This window comes from Ascaphus truei, chromosome 9 (genome assembly GCF_040206685.1).
Source record: "Ascaphus truei isolate aAscTru1 chromosome 9, aAscTru1.hap1, whole genome shotgun sequence".
Lineage (NCBI taxonomy): Eukaryota > Metazoa > Chordata > Amphibia > Anura > Ascaphidae > Ascaphus > Ascaphus truei.
Window position 1 is genome coordinate 8,675,120 of NC_134491.1, and position 21,912 is coordinate 8,697,031.

The 21,912-nt window shown below is 44.6% G+C and overlaps 1 protein-coding gene across 10 annotated transcripts in view; it reads right to left on the minus strand.

Annotated features, from left to right (window-relative positions):
- The window catches only part of MIPOL1 (mirror-image polydactyly 1), a 434,635-nt gene that overhangs the window by 85,918 nt on the left and 326,805 nt on the right, over positions 1 to 21,912 (minus strand). For all 10 annotated transcript variants that reach the window (XM_075613311.1, XM_075613313.1, XM_075613312.1 and 7 more), the window contains one exon: positions 7,364 to 7,458. In XM_075613311.1, the coding sequence (XP_075469426.1) occupies positions 7,364 to 7,458 (95 nt within the window). The remainder of the gene's footprint in view (positions 1 to 7,363; positions 7,459 to 21,912) is intronic.

The window sequence follows — 21,912 nt, forward strand, 5'->3', positions numbered from 1 at the left end:
AGATCCAGCGACTCTCGACGGTCTTCTCCTTCACTCCGCGCAGAAGTCTCAGGTGGTCTCTTAGATCTCGGAGAGCGTTGCGGTTTCACGGATTGCTGGCCGTGTACACCAAGGGCTCCTAGGAAGTTCTCCGCCTCTTCTGGGTACCTTAATGAAAGTTGCTTGCCATCTCTGTTTCCAACCAGACGAGACAGGAAGGCCCATCTATAACGGATATCATTGTCTCTCAGGACTGCTGTAACTGGACGGAGGCCTCTACGTCTTGAAATTGTGGATCTAGATAGATCCTGGAAGATCTGGATCTTGGAGTCCTCGAAGTCCATGAAATCTTGATTCCTCCAGCCTCTCGTTATTTTCTCCTTGGTGGTGTAATAATGTAACTTGACTATTACATCCCTGCATTGCCGAGGATCTGAAAATCTTGGACCCAAGGCACGATGGGCTCTGTCCATGTGAAGGTCGCTTGTTTGGAGCGATGGGACTATCTGAGTGAATAGGTTAGTTAAGAAGGGTTGCAGCTCATCCGGAGTGACTGTTTGTGGGATATTTCTTATTCTGAGATTATGTCTCCTTTCCCGATTTTCCAAGTCGTCGACGGTGTTGTTCAGATTCCTGATTTCGTCGTTGAGCCTGAATATCTCGTCCTCCATTGAACCTTGACTCTGCAGGGATTCTTCAGGTCTATTTTCGAGCTGGACTGTTCATTCGGTCAAAGAATTCAGACCTGCTTTAAATTCAGCAACAGCCTTGTCAAGACAGTTGAAACACACCATGCATTTCTTTAAATAAATCTTTTAAAACTTTTGTAAGGATCCGCACTGCGGGTACACCCGCTTCCAGCGCCTCCTTACCTTTGCTCCGTGCCGCCCAGGCTCCCCGGCGGCGTGCCTCACTCCTTGCGGCCCCCTCCACGGCTGCTCCTGTACTTCTGGGGTGCGCACGGACCCAGGCTTCAATTTGCTGGCGCCGGGCGCCTGACAAAGCCTCCTCTGAAGCGGCGCGCGCATCACGCGCTTCCCTGCCCCTGCTCTGTCAGGACCGCCCCCCAGGCCCTTTTCCCCTATCAGGTCCTTCCTCTGGCCTCTCCTCCGTCCCTCCCCTTGCTCCGATAGGCCCCACCCTCCCAGACACTTCTCCCCTATCAGGGGACCACTATTTAGTCTCCCCTCACCATTTCCTCCTTGCTCCGCATAGCTTCTGTACCTTGGTGCTGTCTGCTGTTGCCTGGACCCTTCTGTCTTTCAGTTCCTGTTCCTGTCCTTGGATATTCTGCTGACCTCCCTGGATTTTGACCTTTGGCTTTGGACTTCGTTTACGCTGCTCTCAGGAACCCCTTGGATTTGGCTTTGGACTTTCTACCTTGCAGACTTCTATATCCCCTGGACACGGCTTACGGACAATCTACTTCTCTGCTCTCTCCACTCCACGACCATTGGCTTACAGACTTTACCTTCCACCGCTGGAGTTGGCAAGTACGGTACCTTTTCTATTTTTGTTACCCGGACCATCTACGCTACTTCCACACTCCGGCCGTGCCCCCGTTTACTGTCAGGTGTGTGGTATTACTCCTTTCCACCTCAGTCCCGGGGTCTCGATTGGCTTGTGGGCAGGCCGAGTGTTACACCTTTGTGGTGATTTTAGTGTTTTCTTCTGGGTCTTGTTCACTGTCCGTAAAGTTTTTCCTCCTTGTTGTTGTGAAAGCTCATGTGCCTGTCAAAGCGCGTTCACGCTCGTGCCAGCACGGGCGCCATCTTGGATTTTGGGCAGAGGAGATGCAGCTTTCTGGAGGTATTTAGAGACAGAAGGGGTGGCTGGCTTGCGTGGATTCCTGGGGGGAGGCATCCCTGCAGGTTCCGACACCGGGGTAGGGTGTTTTTTCAGTGGTTTCGGCGGCTAATTATTCCGCAATCTCAGCGGAGTCGCCGGAGCTGGCTCAGCCTGCTACCACACGCCCCGACGCTGCGTGTGCGCCCCCCTCTCAGATGACTTTTAAGCAGTTGCCCTTCCATTTTGAGTTGTAGTAGATGTAGAGAGAGCACCCAGGGAAATCCTGCTTCTTGTATCCAGAGAAAGGAAAAAATAGCCAGGCAACTCCAAACTTAGATTAGTGATCAATTTATTGCATGCTAGAAAAACAATAAAAACGGACTACATGAACGCACCTACGCGTTTCATGCAACAGCACTTTATCAAACGGATCACTAATCTAAGTTTGGAGTTGCCTGGCTATTTTTTCCTTTCTCTGGATACAAGAAGCAGGATTTCCCTGGCGGTGCTCTCTCTACATCTACTACAACTCAAAATCTACACCTGGATGGATTGCACACCACAGATGATTGCAGTGTCCCTCGGAATGTACAGGTAAAGAGCCGCAGTGCCTTATGATATACCCTGTACACAACGGACATTATTATACATTCACTCATATACTGGTTGGGTGCTTATTGAAGTGTTAATTGATGTGGGTGTCACGTGGACTCCACTAGACACTTATCCCCTCCAGTTCAATTATATTATTATTATTATGTGGACACTCCATCTTCATCTGGATACTCATGTTATATATACTCTCTACAGATGGAACCGTGTCTGATTGTTGAGCACTACACTCACTCTACTATTATCTGCCCTTCCATTTTGGTAGCGATTATTGCATTATAAAGTACGGAATGACCACGACAGCAGGAATAGAAAAATCTAAGATCTGAACAGTTATGCAAATTCAGTGTGTCGGGAACTTGCAGGTAAAGGTCATCACCCATAGAACTCTGAGAATGAGTCACACGGAGAAAAGAAAATACAGAGTACAAGAGACCAGAAACTATGAACAATTTCCTTTCTCTCGCTTCACTTGCGTTTATCTCTTCCAAGATAAATAATAAAAAGTTACTGTAAGAGTGTATTCATTATGCCGGTAGTTGAAGTTATTATTATTGCGTTGTGTGTTTCTCTGTGTTATGTCCTAGGACATAATTGAAAATCTCAAAGCGGATTGGGTATAAAGGGTCACGAATGGTCCTTATGGCATTGAAAAATTGATGTTCATTGTGTGACGGTGCTTGTCTCCGATCAGGAAGCGGACCCGCAGGGCTGAGGTAGAGATGCAAATTAACCGACCAGAGCCCAGGGACAGAGTCCTGTTAGAATATCCGTAGTCAGTAAGCAGGCAGGAGGTCAGGGCTGGCGGCAGTGGTGCAAAGTCCAGGCAACAGGCAAAGGGTCAGGACAGGCGGCAGGCAGCAAGGTCGGGTCATGGTCTTGGGTCGGCAACAGGGATTCCAAATGAACAGGCTAGGCACAGCAACAGGCTAGGCAAAGCAACAGGGAAGGCTCACGAACAAGGCAGGCTCAGCTACTAGATCCCAAGGTGGCCAGGAACACAGGGAAACATATACAATGCTCTGGAAGGGCTGCAAGTCACTGGCTGCTATTTACGCCCTTTAACAGATGCAGCCAATATAGCAGGCTGCCAGTAATCAAAATGGCCACAGGAGCCAGGTAAGGGCGGGTTACAGCCAAAGCCTGGACTGGAACCCTTACACATTGCATGTTGCGTATTTGTGTCAATGTATTAGGCTGTTCAGCATTATTTTTCCCCCCACACTAGCATCAGAGAGTTATTTGGGGAGCGGACATAGGAGCAGTTAGGGATGGAGTTGCCTGAAGCAATATTACAACGGGATGTTTCGTATAACTACCTTAGGCTACGCTTATAGTGCCGGCGACGCGACAGCAACGGTGAAGTCAGGCTGTGGTCGCTGGAAAAAATCAAATTGAGATGACTTCCAGCGATCGTGACCAAGCCGTCGCGTTTAATATAAGCGCACGCGACGGCGGCAATGCATTTGTTTTGACGCAACGTCACGTCGCTGTCACTATAAGCGCAGCCATAGCTTTCATTTCTCTTCTGTGTCAATTAAATCTGCCAGGAGGCTGTTATGTGGCCTCTGTACTCCAGAAACCTGCAGATACAAACAAACGGAAGTAGCAAGTCTACCTCAAAGCAGTGAGAAGATCTTACAATTGTATCATTTTGAAACATATGCATCTTTCTGGTAAAATATTTCTAATTAATTATTTTCTATTGTTTCCAAATGTGTGATCAGTCACACAGTCTAAGGCAGCGGTTCTGAACCTGGGGTCCATGGTACGTGACGCCTAATCATAGGGTACATAAGATATATTTTGAGGAGCGAAAAGTATATTGGACGTACAACTAGAAAAACAGAGTGCTCAGGCCTAATAAAATTGTAGATACAGTAGTTAAGTAGGGTGCTACACTATTGGGATACAGACTGCAATAAGACAGAAAACAATAGGGAAGTAATCATAATATCATAGTGTTAGATTAGTGAAGGTGTTTAAAACTTAACATGTATTGTGTTAAATTAAAATGAAACCACTTAAGATTGGAGGGTGGAGGGGAGGGTGGAGGGGAGGGTGGAGGGGAGGGTGGAGGGGAGGGTGGAGGGAAGGGTGGAGGGGAGGGTGGAGGAATAAAGGTGACAAAGTGCGAGCATGCATATAATGAAATGCGCTGAAAAATACCAGCTGTAGTATATATTTAATGACTGTGATGCATAGTAATTGGCTGCTTCAGGTGTGCCTGAATATAGCCATTATATAGGGGCTGATAAATGGTAGTATGTGAGTATAAATACATTCACAGTTAAGTAATAGACTTACACATAAGGCTGAGGACCCGCTGCACACGTCCGCACGGCCGCCTTGCCTGCCGGCGGCGCGTGCAAGTCACTGCAGCAGACTTTTTTTGCGGGGAGGGGGGGCAAAATGGGTCGGGGGGCGCGGCCATTGAGCTCGGGGAGAGGGGTGAAGGAGGTTGCACACACAGGCACACTTCCCTCCCAAGCCACCTCCCTCCCGTAGCTTCCCTCTGTTGCCTTTGCCGCTATAGAAGAGAAGTATTTTGCCCTGGTGTTTGTATAATGAGTGAGAGTTCTGTCTGTAAGGGAGTTCAACATTGTTTGAGAGCGTGACATTGTGGATTAATCCGGTCAGCGGGACCCCCATAATATTTATATATCCCCATAATATATACTTATTATCTTTAAGTATTATTATACTTAAGTAATCCCCTCAGAACAGGGCATTACTGGCCAATAATGCCCTGGCTGGAAGAGTTGAAGGCCCGAGTCGAAGTCGATGGACTTTAACCCAGCCAGGGCATTATTGGCCAGTAATGCCCTGTTCTGAGGGGATTATTACTATTATAGTCTAAATGTAGGTTTTTTTCATAAATAATAATAATTTGTGTAGTTATATAGATTTTTTTTTATTAAAATAAAATGGTAAATACATGAATCCACCTCTATATACTCTTACACTGCAGATATCTATATCCACACACTGCCACCCCCCCCCCCCCACACACACACACACACACACACAACACAGCAGATCTACACACACACACACAATACAGCACCTCTACACATACAGTAGCTCTACACACACAAGCACACCACACACACACACACACACACTGGAGCTCTACACACACACACACACACACACACACACACACTGGAGCTCTACATACACACACACACACACACACACACACACACACACACACACACACACACACACACAGCAGCTCTACACACACACACACACACACACACACACACACACACACACACACACACACACACACACACCAGCTCTACACACAAACTGCTGCTACACACACACAACAGCACAACACAACACACACACACTGCTGCTGCTATACCCATAAACACTGCTACTGACAGACAAAATATGAAATAGGTTGCGGTACCTCGCACCAAACACTGTTATACTAAGGGGGTCGTATGAAGGTTGTGTGCTACTAGGGACATGGACGGAATGTCAGAGAACAGCGGTTTGTAACTAGAGAGTGCTTGCCACTGGTAGAAATCCCTATTATTGGTGCACAACAGACAAATTATATAGGTCCAATGATGCTCACACTGAGTCTGTTAAAATATTACACTTTATTAAGACCAAATGTCTACACAATTTATATTCGATTAAGGTTAAAAATGGTTTCCTTGCTTGGTGTTGTGTTTGTATATACTAGTGCTCAAAGTCTCAGCAGCTCAAGTTATTGACACTAATAGATCTTTTATTGGGGGGTCAAAGGGTGGTTGTTAGTCCATCCTAAAGGATAATTGTCCAGTGGTGTTGTTATTTCTACTGTATATATACACCGGATCAGAGTAGTCTTATTGCCGGTGAAGTGGATACTGCTAAATTGAGATGTCCCGTTGAAAGACAAGACCAGTAGTCTCAATTGATACAATCGTCATATATACTTGGATAAAGGCAGTGATGTATATGTCCAAGTTGGCATATGTGTACGTACCATAGATGTTTGCTGGCAAAAGGATCCCTAGTTAGATCTTATCACCATAGATCTAACTAGGGATCCTTTTACCTGCAAACATCTATGGTACGTAGACCTATGCCAACTTGGAGTTATACATCACTGCCTTTATCCAAGTATATTTATCCAGGAAGTAATACATTGAGAATTACCTCTCGTTTTCATGTCTGTCCTGGGCACAGAGTTAAGATGACAAATAAAATATTGCTGCTATCCCATGATTTAATAACGTTACATTTTACGGACGTTATATTAAGCATTAGTGAATCTAGCCGTATGTTTATGATGTGGGTTGTTCTCGTAGCAGAAATCTCTCTCATACAGATGGGTAGTTATGGCTCTGAGATGCTCTTCTTATTGGGATGCTCTTATTGCGTAGATGAAGGGAATAACAAGAGATTTCCCTGTAGGTGGGATAGTTTTTCTAACTATGTTGGATCTATGAAGTGTTACTGTAAATTTGATACACTTAACAGATTCATACAAATACATATGAGCAACGAGTATGTGCAAGTAGGATGTTCTGATACAAGAGTTTATCTCATGGAATTGGTAGATTGTGGCCACAACGCTTCTTGGATATTCTAATTACAGACAGTTGTACCATAAAACTCTGCACGAGTTGCGGCTATAAGAAGTTGTTATAAACTGATATTTTGTTTCCATATAATTTATTACATACGAGTAGATACATTTGGGCTGTGTAATGTGCTCATAGCAGATTCATCTCATACAGTATAACATAGACATAACAACTGGGAGGGATAAAGGAGACATGCTATCATCTAAATTTTGCATACGATGCTCCCCACACCCAAAAATACATTTCAGCTATGACTGCACTTTTCCTCCAATTTCTATTAATATCGTTGCACCAAAGCCATAGGACTGCACACACATGGAAAGGAGGAGGTCAAATTATCTGTGCATTAGTACTAACTGAGTGCTGAGATAGGTTTGTCAAGCAGGTACCTGTAATACACACGCAGCGTCTGGAGCTCTTCCTCAAGCTTTTTATAGTTGGCAATCACCTCGTCTTGATCATTCTGAAGAAAGGTCAGCTGGCCCTGATAATAAAGTCAGAGAGAGAGAAGGTCTTGTAAGAAACAAAGGGTTTATAGAAAGGCTGGAGAAAAATAGCTCTGAGTTGCAACACAGGACCGTGATCTTTAATGCAGCAACCACACAGATTTAAATATGATCCTTGGAAAAAGGGAATAAAAAAACTTTTGACGTGTACATCGTCGCATTAACAGACTGACCACCTTGTAGTTACTTCTCCTGTAATCAAAATAGCTCCAGCAAACTCTTTAAAGTTGCAGTTCAAGCAATATCCCACATGTGTTTTTGAAAAATAAATAAATCAGTTCTGTACTATGAGAAAATACTTGTAGCATTTTTAATATACAGGCGGGCCCCGCTAATACGGAGGGTTCCGTTCTATGGCCCCGCCGCAAAGCAAAAATCACCGAAAAGCGGAACCGGCGATTTTCAGCATCTCCTGCATGTCTGCACATGCGCAGACCTGCAATCCCCCCCTTCTGTGCATGCGCAACCTCCGTTCTGTGCATGCGCAACCTCCGTTCTGCGCAACCTCCGTTCTGCGCAACCTCCGTTCTGCGCATGCGCAACCTCAGCAGCCCCCGTCTGCGCATGCGCAACCTCGGCAGCCTCCGTTTTGTGCATGCGCAGACATGGCGTCCCCCTTCTCGGTACCGCCGTATTGGCGGATCATCGAGAAGCGAGACGCCGAGAAGCAGGACCCGACTGTATACAAAAAACACTCAGTGGCGCTCAAACAACCCCCAGTGAAAAAAATATAATAAAACACAGTGGTTTAAAATCAAGTAACAGTGATTAGTGCTTAAATAAAGGAATAATGTGTACGCCTCTACTCAACCCTTCTTTAGACTGTTTCACAAGTCTAATCCAAACAATTAGCCTTTATAATGTACTGTATTCTAATGTAGCAAGCATTTTTGTTTCTATAGAAACCATTTACAAAGTCACACCCCCTTCCTCTTCTGAGACAGGCTCTGGCTCTTGAGCCCTGCCTTCTCTCTAGCAGTGCACCAATTGTATCTAGTGCCTGCCTGGTCACATGATCTTCCACACAGAACTTTGCATCTTGGGTACTCTGGTGCAGCCCCAGCAGTGAATTAAAAAACTCTCAGATTCGGCGATCGATTACAGAAGAACGGATCGATCGGCAACTTAGCTAATCACTTGTCAGTGTGCAGATTGTATTGATGCCCATATTAAATGGAATTAAAAAAAACATTTTTGTTACGGCAGCTTTAACTGGTTTGTCATGTTGAGTTTGCTCTCGTTAGTTTCTAACTCACCATAGGTAATAACAGTAGGTGGGCATCTGGGATGTGCTTGACACTACATTTTTGTGGTGTTTTCTCTTGTTAAGTAGTAAAACATAGGGCAGATTCATAATGTGCAGCAGAGTTGGGGCAGGCATAAACCACCCTCAAAAATTCCAAAGCACCTTCTTTTTGAAAAAGAAAATGTGTCTAATGTTATTTTTGTACACTGACAATAAAGCCCTTCCATTCTGCATATGAGTTCACTTGCAGTCTGCCTGTATTGTATTGTGTGCCAAGTTAGCAGACTGTTTGAAAGAAAGAAAATCACATCCTGTTAAGCCCAAACAGCAAACATTCTCCATATGACAAAATGAAGATCTCCATCTGGGACAGTGGCCAAGAAAGTACTTCTCACCCCCCTCCTTCATGACCCATAGTGCAGTCTGTCAGTAGGACATGTTTCATGTCCTCCATGCTTTCTCCCTGCTGCCACCCCGTCCTCAGACACCTGCTGGCTCACAGTTGACTGCCAATAAAATAATAAAATGTACAAAAATACACCTAACACAACTCTGAAATGATGCAACCAGTGCTGAGAGGGAAGGGTTAGGTTACCTGCTTAACATACAAAGCAGGCAAAGGTACGGTGTGTTCGGACAGCTCTGCCAACTGAAATGTTACTGAAGCAAAGGCTAATCATCTGAACTATGAGTCTATACATTAAAGAAGAGGTGTGTGTGTGCTGTGTCGGGGTGGCATTTGAAAATAACATTCTGTTTGCATCTCCAGCTAACATTAAATGATTGTTACCCTTCATGTTGAGAAGCAAAAAACTGCCCTATTGGGAACTCAGGATCTCGCTCAGCCAAAAATAGAGAAAGAAGGTGCTAACAGGGGTAATGTACCAGTAGTAAACATGGGAGATAAAAAAGAAGAAAATCTCAGGTTGTTGCACACTAAAGAAAGAAAACAGAAGGTGTGTAGTATGAATATTGTTGTTATGCTAAAATATAACTTTTAACATAATTTTTCTAGAATATATGTCAGCATGACAAGTATACATATACAACATCCAATGTGTTGTTACCATCTCGTACGGATATGATTAGAGCAGAATACGCCTGCCATAAATAGGCTGTACTAGTATGAGCCCATCGTTTGTGGGGAAAGTGGCTAAATGTTACAATAAGTATGAGAATGGTTTGAGCATCTTAGGCTGAGCTTATACTCCGTGCTTTAGTGCATGTGAGCGGGCGGCAAAAACAAATTGCAGACTCGCTATGAGGTCGTCCCACAGCGCACGCACTCGACGAAGCGTGATGGTGGGACCGCGTTTTCAAAAGAAAGATTTTTGTCTTTTGGCGCGGCGACTGAGCGATGACCACGTCACGACGGCAGTTCAGCTAATGAGGGTAAACCAGCCGCGTGACGTCATGGCCGCGCCCCCGATCGCCTGAACATTGCTTTCCAGGAGAGTTTACAGATCGCTTGTGCTAGAGCCGCGCTGCACGCCGTGCGCTCGCACTCTCGCAAGCAAGCGGAGTGTATAATCCCAGCCTTTACGGGTAAAAAAATTGCTATAATTTTAAAAACAGAACCCAGGTTTGGAGAGCACTTGGCAAACAGACTGTTGCAAAAAAAATAACAACAGACTTGTTGCAGACACAAGCTCAAATAAAGATTTAAATAATCATTTGTTCTCAGCGACACAGTAGCAAACAAGTCAATTCAAATATAACCGAGAGAGAGAGAGAGGTGCAGAGAGAGAGAGGTGCAGAGAGAGAGAGAGAGGTGCAGAGAGAGAGAGAGAGGTGCAGAGAGAGAGAGAGAGAGGTGCAGAGAGAGAGAGAGAGAGGTGCAGCGAGAGAGGTGCAGAGAGAGAGAGAGGTGCAGAGAGAGAGAGAGGTGCAGAGAGAGAGAGAGAGGTGCAGAGAGAGAGAGAGAGGTGCAGAGAGAGAGAGAGAGGTGCAGAGAGAGAGAGAGAGGTGCTGAGACAGAGAGAGAGAGGTGCAGAGAGAGAGAGAGGTGCAGAGAGAGAGAGAGAGGTGCAGACAGAGAGAGAGAGAGAGAGAGAGGTGCAGAGAGAGAGAGAGGGAGAGGCAGAGAGAGAGAGAGGCAGAGAGAGGGAGAGAGAGAGGCACAGAGAGAGAGGTAGAGAGAGAGAGAGAGAGAGAGAGAGAGAGAAAGAGAGAATGACAGGTAGAGAAGCGTGGAAGTGAGGGTCCCTATAAAGAACGCCCTACTAGTTGCTAAAATTAAACTAGTCTCTTTTTGTATGATGCCCAATACATGGGAGCAGCAGGAGACGGAAGGTTAGCCGGAAGGTTAGCAGGTAGCTAACCATGCAGTCGTCTCTCGCAAGTCTCTCCTAGCTATGCACCCCGAACTGATTGCTGTCGGATGACGTCAGCGATTACAAGCACCAACGCACGTTTCACGTAACAAGCTTCTTTCTGGAACTAGAATTCGTAGGATAAGGGTTTTTAAAGGGTTCCGTTACTATGGCAACCTTAGACCTCCAAATTTGCATTTGGTGCCACCCATGATTAGAAGTGTCTTAAATGGAGAGAAATAACAGGTTGTGCATGTATTGCTGACATGATTTTAGCACACCATACTTTAATAACTTGCACTGAGTGAGAATTATGAATTATTGATCATCACAAAAAAAAAGTAAAGATGGAGTAACCCCCTCCTACAGCACAAAGCATGCTCGGTGGGAGAAGTTGGGGCACTACATGTGATGATCAAAAATATGGGTTTTCATAGGTAACCCCCAAAACCAAACCGGTGGATTACCCCCTATTGATTTTGGGGTTAACCTAGCAATACCATCCCTCTGATTTTTGTTGCGGTGAGAATGGTGCCGCCCCATCAAATGATGCAGCGGGGAGAGTACGCCCCATGTGCACGGCTTGTGATGATCATTGGTATGGTATTACTGAAATAAAAGGTATTACTGAAATAAAAAGGAAGCAGAACCTTTCTTGATTTCAGGTGACCACAAACATTTGGGGGAAAATTAAGCAAACGTAAAAGCATTTACATAAAAAACAACACTGCAAAACAATTGAACATGACATTGAAGGAAATCGCAACCCCTTGCCCATCACATTGTTGTCACGGGGCGGGGAGGGGGCGGGGAGGGGGCGGGGGGTGGGGAGAGATACCCTCAATGCTTTTACACACACACATAAATATTCAGAGCTGCCTCCAGGCTGCCTCCCGGACAGTATCCGGGTATTGATGTCATCATTCTGGGAAGAGCAGGACACCACATCAAAGGCAGCTCCAAATATCTATGCCCACTAGAAGCCACCAATCGCTCTCACAACTGGACCCTGATCACATAAGAGCTAGGCAGCCAGTGGTGTAAGGGGTCTTATTGCATAGCACCATTTAGTAAATATGGGTCTTAGTCATTCTTTTTTGGAGGGTGCTGTAAGGCTTTGCAGAATAATATGTTTTTGCTCCCTCTAGTCATATGCAAAGTTGTTAACACAAAACGCAGTCTTTTCTTGGGAACTAAGGGTTATGGGGAGGGGAAAGATAGTCACAGTTTATGCCTGGAGATAAAAGCGAGTAACAGTCAGAAATGGTTAACATGACATTGTTCACAGTTTAACATATAGCCCCAGCCTTAATTTGAATAATCAAGTTTTTAATAACTCTTCCAGCAACGGCAATCATGTAACTTCTCTACCATTTTCAAGAATAAGATTTACCTTACATTGCGATGACAAAGTATGCAGCACTGTACATAGAATTTTGAAGGCAAACTGTTTCCATGCCCCTTAGGCCGCGCTTATAGTGCCGGCACCAAAGCAAATAGATGTAATCCGTCGCGTGCGCCTATAGTGGGCGTGACCACGACTGCGCGCCACAGCGACCAAAATCGCTGAAATCAATAGATTTTTATACTTAGCGCAACGGCCGCACCACGTGACTGCAATAAGCCAATCACATAGCCTCTACCTGACGTCACCGCCCCTTGCAGCCAGCAACATCGCAAAAACTCAATTACAACTTTTGCGACAGCGACGGGTGACGTCACCGGTCGCGTCGCCCTCAATGTAGCCTGCACTATAATCTCAGCCTTAGAGATTGTGATATAATTTTCCCCAAGGTCACAAGGAGAGTTAATACGGAGATTCAAACCTGGGTTCAACATCAAACAATTTCTTACATTTGTTCCTCAAAATTATGTTTAGAATCCCTCCCAAGACAAAACAGTGTTTTTGTAGGAGTTGCTCTTGTTAGCAACATAGAATTTGACCGCAGATAAGAACCACCTAGTCCGACGATTTTCTGATCTGCTGTAAAACTTTAGACCTACAGTAATTAGATATTTGGCTTTCTTTTATATTTAGGATAACATTTATGGTTACTCCAAGCATGTATGAATTCTCTTACTGTATTAGCTGTAAATATTGACCTGGAAAAAACTTAAACTGGAATCAGAAAAGTGGAATGAATCCACACTTTTTGAGGGGTATGAAAAAAGCCTGCAGAAAAATACTGATACATTTGTAACAGACTTAAACAATAGGAAACAGAGGAAATTCCAAAGGGATTTAAAAGACTACAAGGATTGCAATGATAAACATCATTGATAAACATCATTATGATAAATGATAAACATCATTATCAAACCACTAAGATTATATCACAAGATAATAACAGTGAATCATCAACAGAATGGGAAACCTCGGATACCGAGGCAAACACTAGGTATCAACGCGAGTACAGAAGCAAGATATTCTTTAAAACAAGCCACCCAAATAGTAGACCAACAGATAAAGAACCATCATTCACTTTTTTAGAGGAAGGTCCCCAAACCAGCAGGGACTACAGCCCTGGCGGAGAACGTGGAGGGGGCACAAACTGAGAACTAAGAGACAGGAATATATGGTCCTATCGGGAGAAATGTGAAGGGGGGGGGGGAATAGACACGCCACTAGATTAAGATATGAACAAAACAAAAACAAAAATGCCAATTATCAATCTAACAGATGTTATTTTGAATGAAGATCACATCAATGTATTATCTAAGGGCTTAACCTTTGTCCCTAGAGCTCGTTTCGACGTCTTCGAAACAGTCAAGGATATCAATCTCTTCGCACGCAAGATGCTTCTACATAAGCATTTTGCGCGAAGAGATAGAACTATAACCACCAACCTTGGGATCAGTGATTTAAACACAAGGGATGAAGATGATATTGACAATCTGGCATCACTTCTGGAGGAAAGCACACACAAGCCTGGTGAGGGACCACACACCACTCTAAAAAGGAAAAGTACGGTTACACCTTATCAGATTCAAGCCCAAATATATCCTCCTTTGTCAGACTAGTTACAAAAAATTTGGAAACGTTACCTATGTATAGCAGAGATTCCAACATGAACACATCAACAAGCCTGACTTCAATAGTGGGGAAACTACTTGAAGGTTTAATACGGGATAATATTCAGGAATACCTAATGGAAAACAAAATTATTAGTAATAGTCAGCATGGATTTATTAAGGATAGATCTTGCCAAACTAACCTTATTTGTTTCTTTGAGGAGGTAAGTAGGAATTTAGACCAGGGTAATGCAGTTGATGTGGTCTACTTAGATTTTGCAAAGGCTTTTGATACCGTCCCACACAAGTGGTTGGTGTACAACATAAAGAAAATTGGACTCAGTAATAATATATGCACCTGGATTGAAAACTGGTTAAAGGACAGACAACAGAGGGTTGTCATAAATGGAACTTTTTCAGGTTGGACTAAAGTTGTGAGTGGAGTACCTCAGGGATCGGTACTGGGACCCCTGCTTTTTAACTTTTTTATTAATGACCTTGAGGTTGGGATCGAGAGCAAAGTCTCCATATTTGCTGATGATACTAAATTGTGTAAGGTAATAGAATCAGAGCAGGATGTAATTTCTCTTCAGGAGGACTTGGAGAGACTGGAAACGTGGGCAGGTAAATGGCAGATGAGGTTTAATACAGATAAATGTAAGGTTATGCATTTGGGATGCAAGAATAAAAAGGCGACTTACAAATTAAATGGAGATATATTGGGGGAATCCTTGATGGAGAAGGATTTAGGAGTGCTTGTAGACAGCAGGCTTAGCAATAGTGCCCAAAGTCATGCAGTAGCTGCAAAGGCAAACAAGATCTTATCTTGCATCAAACGGGCAATGGATGGAAGGGAAGTAAACGTAATTATGCCCCTTTACAAAGCATTAGTAAGACCACACCTTGAATATGGATTACAATTTTGGGCACCAATCGTAAGAAAAGACATTATGGAACTAGAGAGAGTGCAGAGAAGAGCAACCAAATTAATAAAGGGGATGGACAATCTAATTTATGAGGAGAGGCTAGCTAAATTAGATTTATTTACATTGGAAAAGAGGAGTCTAAGAGGGGATATGATAACTATATACAAATATATTCGGGGACAATACACGGAGCTTTCAAAATAACCATTCAAGGTTGGAGGAAAGGAGATCTCACTAGCAACAAAGGAAAGGGTTCTTTACAGTAAGGGCAGTTAAAATGTGGAATTCATTACCCATGGAGACTGTGATGGCAGATAAAATAGATTTGTTCAAAAAAAAGGTTGAACATCTTTTTAGAAGGGACAGGAATACAGGGATATACCAAATAAGTATACATGGGAAGGATGTTGATCCAGGGATTAATCCGATTGCCAATTCTTGGAGTCAGGAAGGAATTTATTTTTCCCCTTATGAGATATCATTGAATGATATGACACTGGGGGTTTTTGTTTGCCTTCCTCTGGATCAATAAGTAAGTATAGATATAGGATAAAGTATCTGTTGTCTAAATTTAGCATAGGTTGAACTTGATGGACCTACGTCTTTTTTCAACCTCATCTACTATGTAACTATATAACACAAGAGCGGGTAGCACTAAAAGAACTGATTGACATGGATCAAGTAACAATAACCCCCCCCCCCTGATTTTTCTGGGGAACTTTGAACTGAAATAAAATGGTAGAGAAGGAGTTGCACTGCTAAGGGCTTTCAGTTTATTAAAATGTCAGTGTATGTCCTCATATAACGCCCTGAAAGTCTGACTCAAAAACACAGCAAACATCACATAATATACATTTAGATACTGTTTATATCAGGAGTCAACTTCAAAACCAGGAAAGAACACAATAGGATTCCAAAGTACTAGCAGAGGTCTGAGTTCTAAAACAATTCTTAGACAACTACAGACATACCCCGCATTAACGTACGCAATGGAACCGGAGCATGTATGTAAAGCGAAAATGTACTTAAAGTGAAGCACTACCTTTTCCCCACTTATTGATGCATGTACTGTACTGCAATCGTCATATACGTGCATAACTGATGTAAATAACGCATTTGTAACAGGCTCTATAGTCTCCCCGCTTGTGCACAGCTTCGGTACACGTAGGGAGCCGGTATTGCTGTTCAGGACGTGCGGACTGGCGCATGCGCGAGCTGCCATTTGCCTATTGGGCGATATGTCCTTACTCGCGACTGTACTTAAAGTGAGTGTCCTTAAACCGGGGAATGTCTGTATATATATTTCTAGAGAAACTGAGTATTTCACAGAGAAGTACAGTATGTGATCATAAAAATGAAAATTTAAATCAATTTGCAAGAAAATAACCTGACTGCGTAACAATGACTATCTTTAAGGTCACTTTCTAATTTGCAATAAAAAAAAAACCTACTTTTCACTAAACCCTTGGGAACTTTCCTCCAACGATGGTGAACAAGAAGGCAGTGTTGTAATGGTGAGTAACCGCTAACTATGAGTCACTGAGCTTTAATTGCCAATTCCTTTACTCTGAAACCTATGACTGTGAAGCATGTTTGGGAGTTTAGAATTTCTTTGACTTCCTCATTAGAAATTGACGTGAATGTGTTTAACGTAGAGACATAGAAGCGTTTTTCTTCTGTTATATAGTGAGGTTTGCTGCATTAAAGCTCCTGTCCCCACAATCTGATTTTTAATAACCCTCCCGTTTTTCTTACCTGGATGGGAAAGCGGGGAGACCCCAGAGCTGAAACCTGGTATTTGCTACTCTTAAGGCTGCGTCCATAGTAGAACGCGCTAGCTTCCGCGCTCCTCTGTGACCCGGCGTCGCATGGGAAATACAAACTTGTTTGTATCGCGAAGTGCCGTTCTCCCTGTAGCTCATGTGCGCGCGCACTATGCGCTTATGCATTGGCGTCCTAGTGTTTGTTTCCTGCACTATGGATGCAGCCTAAGACTCCCTGGTTAGCAGGATACCAACTGGTTAAAGAAGCGCGTGCCTGATCCCTCCTGGAAAACATAATAGCGGTGCAAATGACACTTGGGCCAATAAGAAGCTGCAGCGTCCGTTGCAGTTTCCCATTGGACCCCGCGATGCTGAGGATTTAAATACCAGGAAGTACTAGAGCTAAAATTAACGTGGTTCAGCTGTGTGGCCCCTTGCCTTCCATCCTGGTAATAAAAAAGGGGGGTGTTGGAGAGGAACTGCTGCCTAAAAGATGAATGACGCCTGTTTCGTTGCTATAAAGTAATAAATCAGATTGCCACATGATAGATCAGTGATTCCCAACCTTTTTTGTTTGGAGGAATCCTTGAAGTATTTCAGAAAATCTCGGGGAACCCCTATCTGGCTGGCTGACACATATTAGGTTCATTTCGCACCTCACAAGCCCCCTCTATTTACCACCCTCTACCCATGTATTTCTCTCCCCACTGTCTTACTCACTCTTCCGCCTCACATGTATTTCTCCCCTGCGTCTCACTCTTACTCCCTCTTTTCCTCACTCACTGCCTCCCCACACACTCTCCTCTCACTCGCCCCTATCTTCCGTCAATCATCATTGCATCTCCCCCAGAACCCCTCATCATCATATACCCACCCCCAGCACCCCTCATCATCATATACCCACCCCCAGAATCCCTCATCATCATATTCCCACCCCCCTGCATCTCACATCAACCTTCCCCCACCCCCCTGCATCTCACATCAGCCTGGATCTCACATCTCCCACCCCCATATGCCTGCCTACCTACCGTGGTGGCGGCGGGCAGGAGGAGGCGGCAGAGGCAGGCAAGATGCTGCAGTGGTGGGCAAGATGCGCGTGGCGGCGGGCAAGAGGCGGCGAGCTCACAGCAGAGCAGACAGGACTGCACACGCACAGATACCCAGTAAGCACATATAAACCCTAAAAATTACCACAATATATATATATATGTATATAAGTGTCAAAAGGAGTGCTACCCAGCGTGGCACTGCACGCGCGCAAGCACTCTAGCTAGCAGCAGGCACCGGAAGTGCCGCACTGCTAGAGCGCGCTCCTGCAGTTCTGAGAGTGGGCTCTGGGAGGGAGGGGGAGTGCGGGGGGGATTCAGAGAGGGAAAGCGAGGGGGAGAGGCAGGAAAGCCGCGCGGGCCGCACAGTTAGTGCGGGTGGCTACGCGGAACCCCTGGGACTGCTCCACAGATTTTCGGGTTTGCTGACCAGCCAATCCCCTGCTTCGTTTTTTCCGCGAAACCCTGGTTGAGAATCAATGTGCTAGAGTAAAGTATTTTGGTTTCACTTAATTCTTTACGTATGAAAGGCAATACTCTATGAAGTCCATACAATACAATTCAGAGATTATGCATAATTAAATACAATTAGGTGAAGTTTGTCTACAGCAGGAGTGGTCAACTCCAGTTCTTAAAGGTCACCATCAGTTCAGGTTTTAAGGATATCCCCGCTTCAGCACAGGTGGTTTAATCAGTGGCTCAGTCAACGAGGCCCTTGAGGACTTCAGTTGGCCACTCCTGGTCTACAGAGTAAAATCTGTAAACTTTATGAAAGAAATAAATATATCCACATTGGTGTCTAATTTATACACCGATCCCATGCAGGATTTTGATAAAGTTGTTACAAGCAAGCTGTTCTGCCCACTGTTGAAAAGTTTAATTCATTCCAAGTGTAAAGACTGTCTTTCATTCATTCTGTAGATTATGTAATGAAAAGCAGTCTTCCGCGAATAAATGAATTAATTCATAAATAGATGAATGGGACTCAGCCCTGGGTGAATGAATGCACATATTACTGCCTGAATAAATATACTAGCAAATTATAGGGAATCTGCAACAGTTAACGGTATGATTGGAGCACTGCACACTGCGGTACATGAATGAGCTAGACTCTGTTAAAATACCAACACTAGGTACAATACAAGTGCTTTTACAGGTGCACAATGTACGCTATCAAAACAATATATTTGCTGACAGTGTTCTCTACTATGTGAATAATGTGTCAGATAAATAGCAGATACTACCAATGCTAAGAATGCTTAAAGTGCTAATTACACTGAAATATAATGCCAGATTGGTATACATATCAATACAATACCAGGTATACTGTCAGCATTGTGTACTTAAAATGCAAAGGAGGTGGATAAACCCTTACAAAAAGTCAAACACTAATAATGTAAACTGCTGCTGTAAAAACACCGCCAGCAATTGGGCGTTGGACAATATGCGGAAATAAATAACAGACGAGCAGTAATATTGACAACATGATATTGTGGGCACGGAAACAAGTACCAATATTTCGGACCATTGATGGAACCCAGGCCCAGACAGCGGTTCCAAAAAGGGGACCAAAATGTTGGTATTTTTCTCCAGGCCCACAATGTAATTTTGTCTCTATTACTGCGTGTCTGTTATTTATTTCTTTAATCAAAGGCTACAGACACTGCCAGTGCTGTGCTCATATCAAACAGAATGCAGTGGGCACTGCCAGCAATATAGAAAATAGGCAACATTGTACAGCATGTGCACTGCCAGTACTATAAACACAAATAAACTGTCTGTCCTTTCTTCAGACATATTGTACAAATTACAGTGACATGCCTGAGCTGGAGACCGTGATCTGTAACTTGCGTCTTTACCTGGTCTTTAGCATATTTCTTATTTGCCTAATAGTACAGCAGGAACTGCCTCTCTGTCACGGATCCCCTATGGAGTAGCCTGGGGCAATAAACTGGGAACTGTCACTGGGGCAGCAGAGGGAGCAGGTTTGCTCCCTGACAGCACTAGGTGACAGGAGACTGAGTATTAAAGATGTTTCAGGGAATTTATTTCCATATGTAGAAGTTCCAGAATTATCCACACATTGTTCTCACTGTAATTAAGTTTTGGGGCTTGCCAAAGTTTTTTTTTACCGGGTATTATATTGTTCAAACAGCCCCCCCCCCCCTCTCCTCCTCCCCCCTAGAGTTGAACAGTGTCATTTTCTGCTCTGGTCCATCATTACAGAGTCTCCAGTGAATGAGAACGTGTCTTCCAGAGTTACTTTTTCTCCTCTTAGCTGAGCTTGCAAAGGAATCATGTAGGCAAATTCCCAGCTCAATGATCCATAAAGTTTAAGAATGAGTGAATGGATGGCAGACTGACAAAGACAAAGTGAAACAGACAAGAGGAGTGCTCGTGGTTAACACACATTGTTAACTGTGCAGTACACCAAATTCCTATTAGAACAGGAGTGGGGAATTCCAATCCCCAAGGGCCACAAGCAGGTCAGGTTTTCAGGATATCCCTGCTTTAGTACAGGTGGCTCAATTAGTGTCTCAGTCTTCGTTGTGCTGAAGCAGGGAACTCCTGAAAACCTGACCTGTTGGTGGCCTTTGAGGACTGGAGTTGACCACACCTGAACTAGAATGATTATCATAAAGATTCAGTGCTACAACTAAGAAGTGATCAAGAAGATTTTATTTTGCAGATATGAAATAATCAAGAACATTCAGTTTTAGCATTCAGAAATAATCAAGCAGTATAAAAAAAGTGTGTGTTTGCCGGGCACGCGCATTTTAAGTGAAACTTCTTTGTCTTTTGTCCCTGTTTTGTCACAGAAATTGTATTTGTGATGGTGCTGTTTTTTTATTAAAAATCAAAACACAGAGTGGGCGTGGCCAAGACAGCAAGCTAGCAGGACGTGTGGAAGAGCAGTTCCGTTCTAAAAAAATAGCTTTTAAAGGCAAAAACCCACAGAAACCCCCCAAAATAGAGAGCAAAGTTGGGGGAAGACTCACCCCGGGCACTGATAGGCGCAAAAAGACAGAAGGCAGCAGCAAGTGGCAGTATCTCGAAGTAGACCGCCGGGTCTTCAGTTCCCCTGCACGCACGAGGCCGCACGCTCAAGATGGCCGCCGAGCGGGAGTGAAGCGGCCCTCAGCAGCAGTAGGGGAAGCTGGGTGCAGGACACGGTCCAAGAACGGAGGGAGAGACGCAAGGGGATCACCCGACAGGAGTACCCGCCCCAGAGCTGAGGAGGGCCGATAACCACAGAGCACGGGCTGAGGAAGTCACGGAGGGGAGGCTGGGGGCGGCGGGAGATGACCATCTTGTCCTGAGGTCCCACTGAGGTACCAACTGAGCGCTCAGGTCGGGTGGCCGCGCACCCTGTCCCGACAGAGGTGAGGCAGGAGGGAGCTGGGGTGCTGACGCGACCGCCGGAGCAGGCGGGAGGCGGAGAATCAGTGACACAGTACGGCAGGGACTCCTAACAGCAGTCTGAACAGCCGAAGAAGTGCACGGTTAGTGCAGGGGTGAGACAGGGGGAGTTGGCGAGAACCAGGGACTGCGGTGGCCTGATTAGAGGGAAGAGATCCACACAGCTCCTAATAGTTAGAACCCCTAAACCCCACCACCCCACAGTACGACAAGAAGACCATCTCAGCACACAGTACTGGGCCCCCACTATTAGAGCCAAAGAGAGAAGAGAATAAGAAAGGGGGGGGGGGAAAGGGGAGACGAGACGCAGTACTAAGACCACCAGGGCAGTAAAACAAAAGACCGGTCAACCCCATCAGACCTAGCGACGAGGTATGAAGCCTGGCCAAAGGTGCGGACCGGTAGCCTCTAACCAGAATACATAATCAACTCCATGTAACAGAAGAATGACCAAGTGAGAGGGTTGCAAACGTGGTACTGGTAAAGCTGAAGGAACAAGGCTAGGGCCCCCCTGGAAGCTATAAACTTAAACAGATAACAGCTAATCCAAAGAGCACAAATTGGGACTAACCCATCCCCTCCTCCCCTCCCAGGGAAACGTGGCATGACGCCTCAAAAAAAATGCAGAAGCCGGAGGCTTAATAGTTCTTCAATAAAAGGAATATGACACCAAAGCCCCCAGACAAAGAATGCGAAGCTAAGCCACA